Source organism: Choristoneura fumiferana, chromosome 9 (assembly GCF_025370935.1).
Source record: "Choristoneura fumiferana chromosome 9, NRCan_CFum_1, whole genome shotgun sequence".
Taxonomy (NCBI): Eukaryota; Metazoa; Arthropoda; class Insecta; order Lepidoptera; family Tortricidae; genus Choristoneura; species Choristoneura fumiferana.
In genome coordinates this window covers 12,119,480-12,134,829 of record NC_133480.1, presented here as the reverse complement: position 1 = coordinate 12,134,829, position 15,350 = coordinate 12,119,480, and the positions used below count along the sequence as shown (strand labels likewise).

Here is a 15,350-nt window from a genome sequence, read left to right as displayed (position 1 = left end):
CGGGTCAAAAAGTCGTCTATGTTTTATTCCAGACGTCCAACTACCTACATACCAAATTTCATGACTCTAAGCCCAGCGGTTGTTATTTCAAGATTTTATCCCTATCCCGTGGGAATATCGGGATAAAAAGTATCCTATGTTTTAATCCAGGTTATAAACTAACTTTCCGCCAAATTTCATCCAAATCCGTCCAGCCGTTTAAGCGTGAAAAAGTAACAAACATACTCACTCACTCACAAACTTTCACATTTATAATATTATACTAGCTTTTACCCGCGGCTTCGCACGCGTAAACTATTCGGTCTGGTAGTTGCAATTGAAATTTTCGGGATTTTACAAAATTCCCCTTTAATTCCAAAATTTATATCGTGGTCTTCATTGAGGTTGTTGTTGTGAATAACTGTACAAATTCAAACTCTAAACCCAGTGCTAAAATTTCAAAAATTTTCCCTATCCAAATTCAAATTCATATCATTTATTCAGTAAATAGGCCGCAATGGGCACTTTTACACGTAATTTTTTTTAAATATACCAGCACTTTCGGAAAGAACCATCATTGCCCAGAAGAATGCGCCGCAAGAAGCTTGGCAGAAAGTCATTTTTTAAAATAAAAAAAGTACAAATAAAATAACTTAAAAACTACAGTAAGTATACAATTAAAGAAAAAAATACAAAATAATAATAACAATAATACACGGATGTATGGGATCCCTTAGTTACAAAACTATCCCGTGGAAATATCGGGATAAAAAGTAGCGTATGTGTTATTCCAGACGTCCGGCTAGCTACATACCAAATTTCATGGCTCAAAACCCAGCGGTTGTTATTTCAAGATTTATCCTCTAGGTATCCATCCCGTGGGAATATCGGGTCAAAAAGTAGCCTATGTGTTATTCCAGAGGTCCAGCTACCTACATACCAATTTCATGGCTCTAAGCCCAGTGGTTGTTATTTCGAGATTTTATCCCTAGTTATCCCGTAGGAATATCGGGTCAAAAAGTCATTTAAGTGTTATTCCAGATGTCCAGTTACCTACATACCAAATTTCATGACTCTAAGCCCAGCGGTTATTATTTCGAGATTTTATCCCTATCCCGTGGGATATCGGAATAAATAGTAGCCTATGTGTTATTTCAGAGGTTCAGCTACCTACACACTAAATTGCATGGCTCTAAGCCCAGCGGTTGTTATTTCAAGATTTTATCCCTAGGTATCCCGTGGGAATATCGATTCAAAAAGTTGCCTATGTGTTATTCCAGAGGTCCAGCTACCTACATACTAAATTTCATGGCTCAAAGCCCAGCGGTTGTTATTTCAAGATTTTATCCCTAGGTATCCCGTGGGAATATCGGGTCAAAAAGTCACCTATGTTTTATTTCAGAAGTCCAACTACCTTCATACCAAATTTCATGACTTTAAGCCTAGCGGTTGTTATTTCGAGATTTTATCCCTATCCCGTGGGAATATCGGGATAAAAAGTATTCTATGTTTTAATCCAGGTTATAAACTAACTTTCTGCCAAATTTCATCCAAATCCGTCCAGCCGTTTAAGCGTGAAAAAGTAACAAACATACTCACTCACTCACTCACTCACTCACAAACTTTCACATTTATAATATTAGTAGGATAGGATATACCAACCAATCAACCAATTGAAAGAGCTGCAAATAGTTGTTTCCGAAACGAAAATCGGCGGAATGAATTTCGGTGAATGAATCGGTCGTGCCGCAAATAATTAAGTAGGTAATATAAGAAGGTACATCTTTTGTATTTTTTTCTTACATATACCGTAACTAGAAGACACTGGAAAAACAGGAAAAGGTAAACTAGGATCGGGTATCGACTCAAGCTCCTCATCACTTCGTGATGTGTGCTTCATCATATACCTAGCTACACTAATCCGAGCTATGGCGTCTCGAGACGGTTATTTTTCAATTTGCTTTTTGTCGCCAAGTGCCATCTAGGTACGTTCTGCTAATAAAAACAAATTTTCAACAATTTTTATTTTTATTTTTTGCACTCTCTTGCCTTATTATTTGCTTGCCAATCTTAGTAAATTTTCCAATTTGTGGTAAAAAATATTCTTCATTTCGTTCTATCATGACCTAATCATGTTGTAGTTCTTTTATAACAACAAGCCACTCGATATATAATGAACTGTTTGCAAAATAAACATTTTTATTTCTGACGTGATTTATCGCAGATGTGGTGATAAACCAAATGTTGTCATTCAAAAGAAACTCTATATAAAGCTATTGTGAAGTCTACCCCTGTTTAAACAAACAGAAAACATGGAAGTTACAAGAACCTATAAGAAGAATATTTATGATTTATCTTTACTCGTGTGTTTGTGTACAAGTGTAAGTATTAAACGTTAACATCACCATGAGTAATAAGATAAGCACTGTGTGAATCTATGAGTGCCAATTCGCCAGTTGTGGATTATCTGAATTTTTCAACCAGCCGCCGCCTGCCATATTTTTTAACCGACTTCAAAAAAGGAGGAGGTTATCAATTAGGTTTTTCTTATGTTTGTTACCTCAGAACTTTTTTTGCGTTCGTCTAGGATTGTCTTCAATTCGGTCCCATAAGCACCAAATCAGGTTCTGATGATTGGATCTTAAGGAAATAGAGGGAACTCTTCAAATGTTGTAGGGACACCTATAGTAAATTGTAGTATATTTAGTAGTAACTCGTGCTTTGCTCTTGAAAATTATCATTTGGTGAAGTGGAACTGATAATAAATACTACAGCTGACCATCGGAGTTACTACTCAATAACATGTATTTTACGGGTTAACATTTAATTACTACCTTGACACAGTTTCTAAGCAATTTATGCTCCTCGTAATGCATATGGTAAAAACGGGTGGTGAAGCACCAGGACTCCACAATAATGATCATCTCTGCATCGGAAAAAGCAATCTTTCGTAAAAGGTGACGAGCAGTTGATATTAAACTATTATCTTAGATTATTTACACTAAAAAGCGTGAAAAAAAAATACAATTAAAAATTGAACAGACTACAAAAAACCATGAAAATAATTTTCTACCAGTCCGAAGTCGGTCGGTGCCTCAGCACGAGCTAGCAGGAGTGATTGAAGCCCAATATAAAGTGCGTAGGTGAGGTAGATGACTATAGGTTCACTCCTGCTGGCTCGTGCTGAGGCACTGACCGACTTTAGACTGACATTTTTGTAACTTTGACTGCTTCGTATCTTTGTAGTTGACTGCACTTACGTAAAAAAATGTAGCGATGGGATAGTCTATCGAGCCTACACACACACACACACAAACATCACGCCTGTATTCCCAATGGGGTAGGCGCTTCGGAGCCACTGTTAGCAATTTTAGGTTTTAAGCCTGTCACCTACGTCACCTTAACCTATATCCTCAGTCGCCTCTTACGACATCCACGGAAGAAATGGAGAGGTGTAATTCTAACCCGACAACACACGGGTACGAGCGCTCCTACAAAAATATAATTAAGGAGTTTAATTCATTGGCCACCATGGACCATTTCACAGTAAACGTCATAGTGACATCGCATTAATTAACAAGGAAGTCGTAATGACTTTTCCTTTGAAATGGTTCCATGGTGGCCCATGAATTAAATTCCTTGACTGTACGTCAGATTAATAATAAACAGTTACCTTAGTGAGGTATATCGGATGTATTTGAGTCGCAGTACTTTGTCTTGTGCGATATTATTGACGGTGAGTACTGGTACATTCCTTACGATTATTGTATCGTTTCAGATTCCCGTATCACAAAGCATCACGCAAGGTCTCATTGTCGATGATCTGCAGCGATCAGAAAGTCCAATAATAGTTCGAAAAGTTTCACATAACGTTTCCGAACACACCAACATAAACCCTGGAAACGAAAAGTTACCCAGTTTTGTAGGTTTATCACCGGTCCCTTTACCGAAATTGCCTACAAAGCCTCCACCTGGACCTTCAGTTACAAAATCTTTGATAAGACGCTCACGATCGCCGTTATTACCTCCACTTCCAATTTTACCACCACCTATTTTACTTCCACCAATTCTTCCTCCCGTAATCCCTAAATTACCCTTACTTCCTATTGTTCCGAATATTTTACATCCGTTATCGTTATCACCAATTTTTCCATCACCTTTGCTTGGGATATCAAGGCGTCTTATATTACCTGTAAATCCACTGAAGATTCCTACTTTGGGAAGAACGCCGTTGCAGAAAGCGTTACGAAATGCTAATTTACTAGGACCAGGACAGCACAACGCCGCCAGACGGAATGTATTACGAAACATTCTTAAGTTAAAAAGAAAAAGATCGTTGAAGACACCTATTTTAATAAATGCGACATAAACTTTCATCATTGAAAAAACATACAGACGAATTGAGAGCCTCCTAATTTTTTTTTGAAGTCGGTTGAAAGTGTAAACTTAGTGTCAAAATGAGCTAGATAGGTACTTATATTTTCAACCACTATGGTGGCAGCATCGAAAAGCTTTTATAAGTATTTATTATTACAAAGGTTCCTTGTTTTTTTTATTACAAGCTTTTATTTAGTTTCACCTGTCCCGTTGTCTGTCTGTCTGTCTGTCGGTCTGTCTGTAGTCAAATCTTGCAAGTATAATTTAACCAACTTTCTGTAGTCAGATTGACTTGAAATTTGGAATACTTATGTAAAACGCACGACAATACAATAATCTGGTAGTGAAATCCTGGTAGTCCAGCCAAGATCGTCTCCGCAGGACGGAACTCTTCAACGGTTAATAGCATCGACTTGAAATTTGGTATGTAAATGTAGTTTGTGTGACAATGCAAGTACTGTCCACAAAAAATAAAAAACTTTTATTAAAAATGTTTTTTTTTACGAAAAACTTGCAAGTTAAATTTGATCCACTTGCCGGTTTCCGATTGAGCTGAAATTTCGCATGCATGTGTAAATCGGATGACAATGCATTATTATTATGACATGAAGCTCATCTGATGATGAAGCTGAAAGGTGGCCATAGGAAGTCCGTAATGAAACGACACAAACCCGTCGAGTTTGGGTCCCTTTGATTTGACTTGACGAGTACTTTGGTGCTAGATGGTAACCAGGGTCTGATGATGGAGCTGGAAGGTGACCATAGGAATCCGGTAATTAAACGACGCAACCGCATCGAGTTTGGGCTCGTTTGATTCGTCTTGATGAGTACTTTGGTCGGCGTGAATATGCGACCCTCTAAAGCTCTTTTAAACTTTTTTTTTTAATTTAAGTAAGTACCTAACATTTGTCACATGTGTATGTAGTAAGAATGCTTTAGGTGCAAGATAACCTCTCATGTAGATACTCGTCATTATAAGATAGCGTGTGTAGATAGTGAAGTTCTAGAGACTGATATAAATATGGATGTACTTTCAAAATGTAATATATATCTTTTTAAAAGCTTGAGGCACCTGTGTAGGTACACTTCCTTTATGTGATTCAGGTTTAGTACCTAGTATGCAATATTATTGCCTCAAGCTTTTAAAATAAATGAAAAAAAAATTTGAAAGTACATCCATATGTATCAGCCTCTAGTCTAGAACTATCTACACACGCTTTCTTATAAAATTCAAAATTCAAATTCAAATTCAAAATTCAAATGATTTATTCAGTAAATAGGCCGCAATGGGCACTTTTACACGTCATTTTTTAAACTACCAGCGCTTTCGGAAAGACCATCATTGCCAAGAAGAATGCGCTGCAAGAAACTTGGCAGAAAGTCATTTTTTCATAATAATATTATTACAAATAAAATACTTAAAAACTATATTATACAATTAAAGAAAAAAATACAAAAAAATAATAATAAAAATACAGGGATGTATGGGGTCCATTAGTTACAACACTAAACACTTACTATATCTAAACTATATCTACGTTCAATGGAATTGTAAAATGCTTCCACCGTCATAAATTTTAAAATAATAATAACAATAATTTAGTTCTGAAATATACATTTCAGGTCAAGTAACCATTAAGCTTTTGGATTTCGAAGGCAAGTTCACGTCTGCCGCCCCCAAAAGTTAGCTCACACGCACTCATGCCATGCTCTGAATGCAGAGCGGTACCGAGGGCATGGTATTACTTCCGTTCCCATAAGCTCTATGGGATCGTCTTGGGAACTTCGACGTCGCCAGCCTGTGACTAGAAATTAAACTAAAAATATAAAAGTTTAAAATCCATAAGCTTAACAATATACAGCCTTAAAAATAGCAAGGAGATGTATAAAGTCCCTGAGTTAATAATAAAATTATTATACAGCAAGGGGATGTATAAAGTCCCTATGTTAATAATAAAATTCCTAATCTAAATAATTCAGAGATGTATATAGTCTCTAAATGTCAAAGTAAACTAATTAAATTCATTTAATTATACAATCTTCAGAGGTGTAAAAAGCCTCCAAGGTCAAAAACTAATAATAATTATTAAAATAAAGAAATGGAGATGTATAAGGTCTCCAAATGTCAAACTAATAAATATTTTTAAATTCAATTCTGCAACGCGGACAACGGCAATAGATACAGACACGAAATGCGCCGGGACACTGCCAAGTCACACTTCACAACACTATACAATACAAATACATCGACATAAACACACACACACACACACACACGAGTACATCACATCACACATCAACATCCCAATTTTCATCGGCTTTCAGTTTCGGCCATGTCGCATCATCACATAAGTACTCCTCAACTTTATAGTAAGCTTTCTTCAGGAGTGCACTCCTTATGACGTATTTTTTAAAAGAGTTGTGTGGCAATTTCCATGCTTCTTCAGGAACTTTATTGTAAAATCTCACGCAGTTTCCCACAAAAGATTTGCTTACTTTCCGTAGACGGAATTTAGGAACTGCAAGCTTGTGCTTATTACGAGTATTGATATCATGTACGTCTGACACTAATAATCTATCGTCTGTAATGACGAGTGACCACATAAGAGGTTTTCCTGAACATGTGACAAATGTTAGGTACTTAAATTTATTTTTCCTTCATCATCCCAGCCTATACGTATATACGTCCCACTGCTGGGCACAGGCCTCCTCTCAGAACAAGAGGGCTTGGGCCATAGTTCCCACGCGGGCCCAGTGCGGATTGGGAACTTCGCACGCACCATTGAATCGCTTCGCAGGTTGTGCAGGTTTCCTCACGATATTTTCCTTCACCGCAAAGCCCGTGGTAAATTTCAAATGTAATTCCGCACATGAATTTCAAAAAACTCAGAGGTGCGAGCCGGGGTTCGAACCCACGACCCTCTGCTTGAGAGGCGATAGGTCAAACCACTAGGCCACCACGGCTATTTTTCCTTATTAGATCATTATTTTTTTCTAATAAAAGCTTGTTTTTAAAAAGGTTTTTTTTTGTATAATAAGCATAGGTAAGCATTAATAAAGAAATATCGAACATCTCATCTTTTATTAAAACATCACATTAATTTTATAGCTTAGTACAAAACTTAAACACATATCCACATATAATATGTGTACTTTAATTCACATATACTTCTACAATCTTTTCTACATCTATTCTATTTCTTAATCTTGAAACATATTTTCAACGAAGTATACTTAATTACCTTACATTTTATTTCTTTAGAAATAAAATGAAAGGAAGTCTAGTTTTAATTTTTGCAACCCATTTTGTTACCCTGCTACTATGTAACTAACACTAGGGACGTGACAAAACACAAATAGGTACCGCAATCATCACAAATCGCAAAAACTTTTGCAAAAGGATGCAAAACTGTACAATTGTAATATAAATAAAATACACTTAAAGCTGCATAATTGACCTTAAATAGAACTGAAACAAAATATTTATGCAATATATTAAAACGATCATATCTCAGTCACTGTCTCAATCATATTATGAGCATTTTCGCAGCACATTTGATCAAGGCAGGCCCCCGAAAGATCTTGCAGACAGCTGTAGCACTTTAACACTTTCTAAGTTAGTTGCTCCTTCGCACTAGCTACGATAGTCTTGAAGGCTTTCACGGCCATGTCCTTGATCTTGACAAAATGGTGGATGAGCGGGTAAGCAAAGGGCCGTTCTCCTGGCTTGCAGGTGAAGCATTCATTTTCGCGCTGCAACAGCGAGCGGCGCACCAACAGACTGCCCTGAAATGAAATAGGTACTATAAGTTTTGAGGATTTTTTTATTAAATAAAAACTATTTTTGATGATCATACTTTTTACTGCACTAAAAAGGTTAATATTAAGCATGTATTTTATGAAAATACAACGCAAATGATCTCAGTAAGAAACTCCAATGACGCGCGGCCTGCTAGTAAACGTAGTCTGTTATTTTTTTATAATTCGGTCCAAGAAACGAAATTGTTAACGACGGCGTGATTATTACGCTGCATATGTCATGAAATGGAAATGTATTTTAGGAGACAAAGATAATTATGCATATAGTTTTTCTTAACATTTAAATTGAAATAGAAAAGAGAGATAGTAGAACATTAATTTGCGGACAAACAAACAACTTTCATCCTAAAAGCATACACCTTCCCCGTTCTGTCGGGGGTAAAAATGATTTTGTTTCGTTCGTTTCAAAATGTTTCTCTTACCTCAACCAATTATGAAAATTTTGTATGAATCAGTGGAGTTTAGATACTTGTAGGTTTATTAGAAATATTGTTCACCTTGTTTTAGATGTACATAAAAATGTACTCCCGTCCGTGGTTAAATTTATTCCCGTCTGGAACTACTGACACTCACATATATAGTTACAATTGTAAATTTTAGCGAAAAAAAAAGATTTTTTCACTTCTATTGCTCGTAAAGTTCGTGTTTATGCTGGATCTAGCCGACATAAAATGACTTTTTATGCTCTCGTCTAAGACCAAGGCAAGCGGGTGTAAACATCCACAAACAAAGAAGTTTCTAATTTTTTTTTCCAGTAATTTGCTATCAGTCTGAAAGTCCGAACCAAGGGCTATGTTCAGATGTGCTGTTCCAGTTACTCGCGTTTCAGAGCGTGCCCTCCAGCGAGGCGCAATCACTCATACTAGACAATACACAGAAGCTAGAAGCGTGTCTTCAGTTCTTGGATGGTAACATATTTAAAAAAATATTTTTTAATTTATATAAAACTAAAAATCAATCAAAATAGATCACTTAAAAAAATATATTTAATATAAAAATATTATAATAGTAATGCGTGAACAATAAAAGGTACATAGGTAGTAAATGAACAAGAGTTTCTACTGTTGCTATTTCATTTCCTCGCCAACGAAGTGCAAATCAGAGTGTAAAACTCGAGCATTAAACCCATTTTCCCCTCGACGTGTCTATCCACCCTCTCCGTACCGGCTCGGGTGGCTATATAATCGTCTCGGGTAAAATGGCTCGTTTTATGCTCTTGTTGTACAATCTACTATTGTAACAAAAGAAACCAACCTCTGACACAGTTGTAGCGACTACAGCCGTCACAACAAGAAGGAGAAGCTTTTTTAATTTCATTCTCGAAGTAGAACTTGGCTAACAAATAAAACAAAAGACTACCGGCATAGCAGCCCCTCGCTAGCCACTGCATTGTCAAATAGTCCACTGCACATTAAATGAAGATCACTTTAGATGAAAACACGTAGTCGATAAGACAAAGTAGATATGAATGTGTACATTCATTTGATTTATTGTGTAATTGACCTTGTGGAAGAGACAAGAAGTGGGTCGCGACCGGAGCGCCTCCGATTTGCTGACGCTGCGCCGAGATGGTCAAACGTGCCTGTGCTCAGACTACAATGTATGGAGTTTAGGTTTGGATTAAAATGTATCGAATCGTGTTTATTATTACTGTATTTAAGGTTAGTGTTTAGTTTTATTATTGTTTGTGACCGTGAAATAGAGGTGAAAGGAATGCTTAGTTGACGACCTGCTTGAGTTACTTGATAGTTGACAGAGTAAAGAAGTTGTTTAAAGATTTTATGTGATTTTTACTGAGTTATATCGTGTTATGTTTTAGGTGATTGCTGGTGCGCCAGCACCTTTTCACGTAACCATCAACTGTGGATCTAAGGAACGTGTAAGTTATAGACAGATTCCCATACAAAATGAATTAATTAGTTTAATCTTTGATCTATTCTTGATATTTGGCCCCAAATAGGTGTATATTTAAGTTTTAGCACAAATATTTTCAAATCAGTCTAATAAGTATATAGAATTACAAAAGCTGACTAATTAATTACTTTGGTTATTCTATCCTACTTAGGTATTATCATGCTTATAAACTTCTTTAACTCTTCTTCTTCTATATCTTTATCTTAACATAGCATAAAATAAAGTAACTTCCCGCAGTCTGTCTGTAGTGTGTATAATATGTATTGTTGTGCGCTTAGATATTTTAAAATACGCAACGGATTTTAATGCTATTTTCAGCATCTTTCAGATAATTTTTCACGGAAGGTTTATAGTATGTCTAACTAGCGACACACTCCGACTATGCGCGGGTGTAGTTTTAAGGAAAGGGTAGTGAAGTGCTCTTGATTATAGACCTTTTTTTTTCATCTTTTCTTTTCAAAGTTCCGCCCCGTGTGAAGCCGCGGGTCGCTAGTAATATTATAAAGGAGAAAAGTATGTGAAGATATTAATGTTACACGTGTAGTGCATAGTTTGGGAAGTTATTAATGTTACACCTGTAGTGCAGTTTGGGAAGTTATTAATGTTACACCTGTAGTGCATAGTTTGGGAAGTTATTAATGTTACACCTGTAGTGCATAGTTTGGGAAGTTATTAATGTTACACCTGTAGTGCATAGTTTGGGAAGTTATTAATGTTACACGTGTAGTGCATAGTTTGTGAAGTTATTAATGTTACACGTGTAGTGCATAGTTTGGGAAGTTATTAATGTTACACGTGTAGTGCATAGTTTGGGAAGTTATTAATGTTACACGTGTAGTGCATAGTTTGTGAAGTTATTAATGTTACACGTGTAGTGCATAGTTTGGGAAGTTATTAATGTTACACCTGTAGTGCATAGTTTGTGAAGTTATTAATGTTACACGTGTAGTGCATAGTTTGGGAAGTTATTAATGTTACACGTGTAGTGCATAGTTTGTGAAGTTATTAATGTTACACGTGTAGTGCATAGTTTGGGAAGTTATTAATGTTACACCTGTAGTGCATAGTTTGTGAAGTTATTAATGTTACACCTGTAGTGCACATTTTTTCATCGTATTTAGTTTAAATTTTTATCAGAAAAGTTCGTAGATATTCATCGTGTTCTCTCAATAAGTTTCAATATCCATCGTACATCCGTTTTGGACATTCGACACTAAATAATAAAGTCAAAGTCAAAATATCTTTATTCAATTTAGGCCAAAACAAGCACTTATGAATGTCAAAAAAAAGCACCGGTTCGGAAAAACCTCTGTTGAGAAGAATCCGGCAAGAAACTCAACGAGGTATATATTTTTAAACAGATATACAATATTATTAAATGATATCTACACATCATAACTATTTAACACAACTTCATTTTTTAACACAGTAGGTTCGCTATTTGAAGGGATCGCTAAGGCGGATCGGAATTGATTAAATAAAGTTCCGAAGCACGAAGGGTTGCGTACCATTATCTATACAACATTAGACAATAGCAAAAAAAAAACACGTTTGATGTATGGGCGCCCCCTTAAATATTTATTGTATTTTAATTTAATTATTAATTATACTACTAAATATTCTATGAATATTTCAAGCGCTTACCTGTTGCCGTTATTAATATCGAGCAAAAAACGGCAAAAAATCACGTTTGTTCTATGGGAGCCCCCCTTAAATACTAACTTTATTCTGTTTTTAGTATTTTTTGTTATAGCGGCCGCAGTTATACATAATATATAAAAAATTTAACTGTCTAGCTATTACGGTTCATGAGATACAGCCTGGTGACAGACGGACGGACGGACGGACAGCGAAGTCTGAGTAATAGGGTTTCCGTTTTTACCCTTTGGGTACGGAAACCTAAAAAATATGCCACTTAATACAATAACCGATTGACACTTCGGGTGCCGTCTTTATCCTAATGAGATCCGACTTTTCTCGATAGAAATAATATAATGCAGAATATATTATCAGAGCCCGGAATTTTCGTGGCATTTTTGATCTGTCATAGTGACTTTGTCACTTATCGACTTCCGATATCCAATTTCGATATAATCGATAACACAACATGTTAAAAAAGAGTAAAAGTAGACGTACCAACCAACCCCCCCAACCCAAAAATAATTAAATAAATAAACTAATCAAACACTTACAAAAAAACACAAGTAATAAATAAGTGCAGTGATATACACACGCATCAGCTCTTAGAGCAGTTAGTGTATTATTTCAATAATAATAATTAACTTTTGAGCAGTCGAAAATCTGAAATAGACATAAATATTATGGATTATGCAATGAAAACAATGAATAGTTAACAATTTCTAATTTAACAATTCAATTCCATATTTAATAGTTATTTACGCAACTATATCGTAAAAGGGGTCTTTAAAACACGAGTGTGGTTTTATGAAACGAGGCGTAGCCGAGCTGATTTTATTAATAAAATATATGTATTTAAACGTGAGTTACAGTTAGTAATACATAATAGTATGAGTAGGTACATCGAAAGTAACAAGTAGTCCCCAAAAAAAGTTAATGTTAAAAGGCATGTTAACACTGCTCTCACTTAATATAATATTTTTCGCTCTATTCTAGGATTCCTCCATCCTCGGATCTATTCTGAAGGCAAAAGCGTCAGATAAGAAAGGCAAATTCGACGTTGAATCTTTCTGCGACCTCATTCACAATGCAATCCCAGAGGCTGTCAAAGACGGCAAGTTCGTCGTGGTGGACGACGCAGACATGGACCAGGAAGGATATGGCGATACCCAAGTTCCAATTGCCATCGCCCCGCCCAGCGCTTTTATACCGAAGCTTGGCTTACCGAAGTTGAAAAAACCAAAATTAAGAATTCCAACCATAAATGTACCTAAACTGAGTGTACCTGTTAATAAACCGTTGACAGCTCCGAGGTTAGGGTCTACAATGTCATTTCGAACATATAGAGACTCTTACGAAGAGCCATCCAGTGCAGAAAAGATGGAAGAGTTTAAAAAAGGTGTTCAAAAAATGTTGCATTTCGTCAAAGTACTAGGTCAGGTCGATCAATATTTAACGGATAGGACCCGAACTGTAATAGATAAGCTATCGAAGACATTTGCTGAATGAAAATTACGCAAATTAGAAGTTATTAAAGTTTTATTTTTATTTTTGTACACTTCATTTTGTCGTTTTTTTTAATCTTAATACTTTATGTAAAGCTTCTACACCTTATTTTTAGTGTGCCTCTCTGTCTATCCATATACCAAAAATGGTGACCCATCGTTTCGCCGAGTTTCATTACGCAGATTTTCGTTTTGCAGACAACTATTGGCAGATTTTTCTTTTGGCCGAGCAACGTTTGGTGTAATTTAGTTACGCCTATTATTCGTTTCGCCGAGTAGTCGGTAGGAAGAATAGCGATAAGCAGATTTACGTTTAGTAGATTGTTTGTTTCGTAATTGTTTCAGTAAACCAAACAACTGTTCGTCGAGACACGATTAGCAGAATTATCACATGGCATTCATATTGTTAAGTAGATTTAATGTTCAGTCGATTTTTGTTTCGTAATCTGCGTAAATAAAATCGGTCAAACGACAGGTAGGATTTTACTGAGTTGACTATATAAATATACTAGATGTTATCAAAATGTGGTAAGGTGCGACGATGAGCGTTAGCTAGGAGGAGTGTTAGGTAGAATTGCGACCAATTGCCAGAACCGAACTGCAAGCATCGCGACTTTTAATAGGCTAAACGAATTTCTGTGAATAGTTGTTCGGCTTACTGACTCATATGCCAAGTATAAATAGTCTGCTAAGGTTGAGTTACAAAACGTTAGTCTGCGAAACAATACATCTGCGTACAAATTCATCAGCGTACCGTTACTAGGCGAATCGTTGTCTGCCAATCAATAATCTGCCTAAAAATAGTCGGCGAATCATTAGGTAACCAATTGCACATCTTAGAAAAACATAACCCGCCTTCTATCGCGGCCGGGTAAAATCGCGTGCAACATGAATTTATTCCCTGTTTTATTGTTCCGTATCTCAAAAAGAAAAACTGCAATGGACTCTCTTCTTCTGAATATCTAACACTTCTGAGATTAAAATGAATCAAATCCTAGACTGTCCAAATATTGAGCAAATATACTAAAGGAAGCGACTGCAGCGATTATATATTTTTAACTAGGTTTTGCTCGCGAATTCGTCTGCCTGGATTTTTATATTTACACAAGACTCCATAGGAATGAGGTTAATGTCCCGCATTGCCCTTTTCCGTTGAATTTTCAAAAATCCCATCAAACTACGGCTAAATAATGAACTGAAAAATCTGATCACCAAGTTTCACATCTATAATGCTCAAGGAATAAGATTTTAAATCCTTACTTTCTATTTTCCTACATCGAGCGATATCAAAGATTGCGTACGATATCTTTGGGATCGCATCGCAACCCAGAGCGGCCTGCCTGGCTAGAGCGCCACTGCTGGGTCTCTCACCGCGGTCTTCCTCAGACTCCTGAGACCGTGCCCCTTGTAGCCTAAATGCGTTGCGAGACTTTCGCGAAAGATTCGTTTTTTCTTCGGGAAGGCATGGTAACGCGTATAAAATAAGAGATACCTATAGAGAAACGAGATCCAAATCATTTGACATTTACTCCGCAAACGACAGAGAAAAATGTTTTTTTTTAAGTACCTAACTGACCACTTCGTAACTATGTAAACTCATTTTTATTTCACTTGTTTACTTAATGTTTACTCAATTCCCCAAAAGATGGCACTGTGCAATGTGTGGCAATTAATTTATTGACATTTAAATGTGTTGTATCTTCTAAACTTAGTGTTAATTTGGCAAAATCCTTCCTCAGTGGCTTAGAGCGTTTTCACATTATTCGATCCGATATCGGTATCGGACGACGATACGATATAGGGGCAAGTAAAATTTATGAAATATTTATTATTTATTTTATTATTTTAAGAACACAAACAGTGTACATTAATGAGTATACAGGTAAACCAAAAACAATATAAAGACCTCGAGGTTCATAAATATTCATAGGTACTAAAAGTTATTTAAAACTAATGTGAGTACTATGGTACTGTGTGCGTATGGTATGGTATGGTACTGTGGTAGTATGTACCTGTCTTTCACATTGTCCGGCCCGATATCGAATATCGGAGCCGACACTGATATGTTCACGGCACCATCGGACGCCCGTGGGCTGTCGGACGATAAAGTTTGTATGT

General features: G+C 36.3%; 1 protein-coding gene across 1 annotated transcript; it reads left to right on the top strand.

Annotated features, from left to right (window-relative positions):
• Positions 1 to 9,696: 9,696 nt before the first annotated feature.
• On the top strand, positions 9,697 to 13,290 carry LOC141431302 (uncharacterized). Its single transcript, XM_074092418.1, has 3 exons — positions 9,697 to 9,836; positions 9,995 to 10,054; positions 12,724 to 13,290. The coding sequence occupies exons 1-3, from the start codon at positions 9,801 to 9,803 to the stop codon at positions 13,234 to 13,236; spliced, it is 609 nt and encodes a 202-aa protein (XP_073948519.1). The 5' UTR covers positions 9,697 to 9,800; the 3' UTR covers positions 13,237 to 13,290.
• Positions 13,291 to 15,350: the final 2,060 nt, after the last annotated feature.

What these genes read in the sequence shown, in the direction of transcription:
- LOC141431302 (XM_074092418.1), top strand. Translation starts at nt 9,801, where the DNA reads ATGTATCGAATCGTGTTTATTATTACTGTATTTAAG. An exon ending in TTATTATTACTGTATTTAAG is followed by an intron (nt 9,837 to 9,994) that starts GTTAGTGTTTAG and finishes GTTATGTTTTAG; the next exon opens with GTGATTGCTGGTGCGCCAGC. An exon ending in ACTGTGGATCTAAGGAACGT is followed by an intron (nt 10,055 to 12,723) that starts GTAAGTTATAGA and finishes GCTCTATTCTAG; the next exon opens with GATTCCTCCATCCTCGGATC.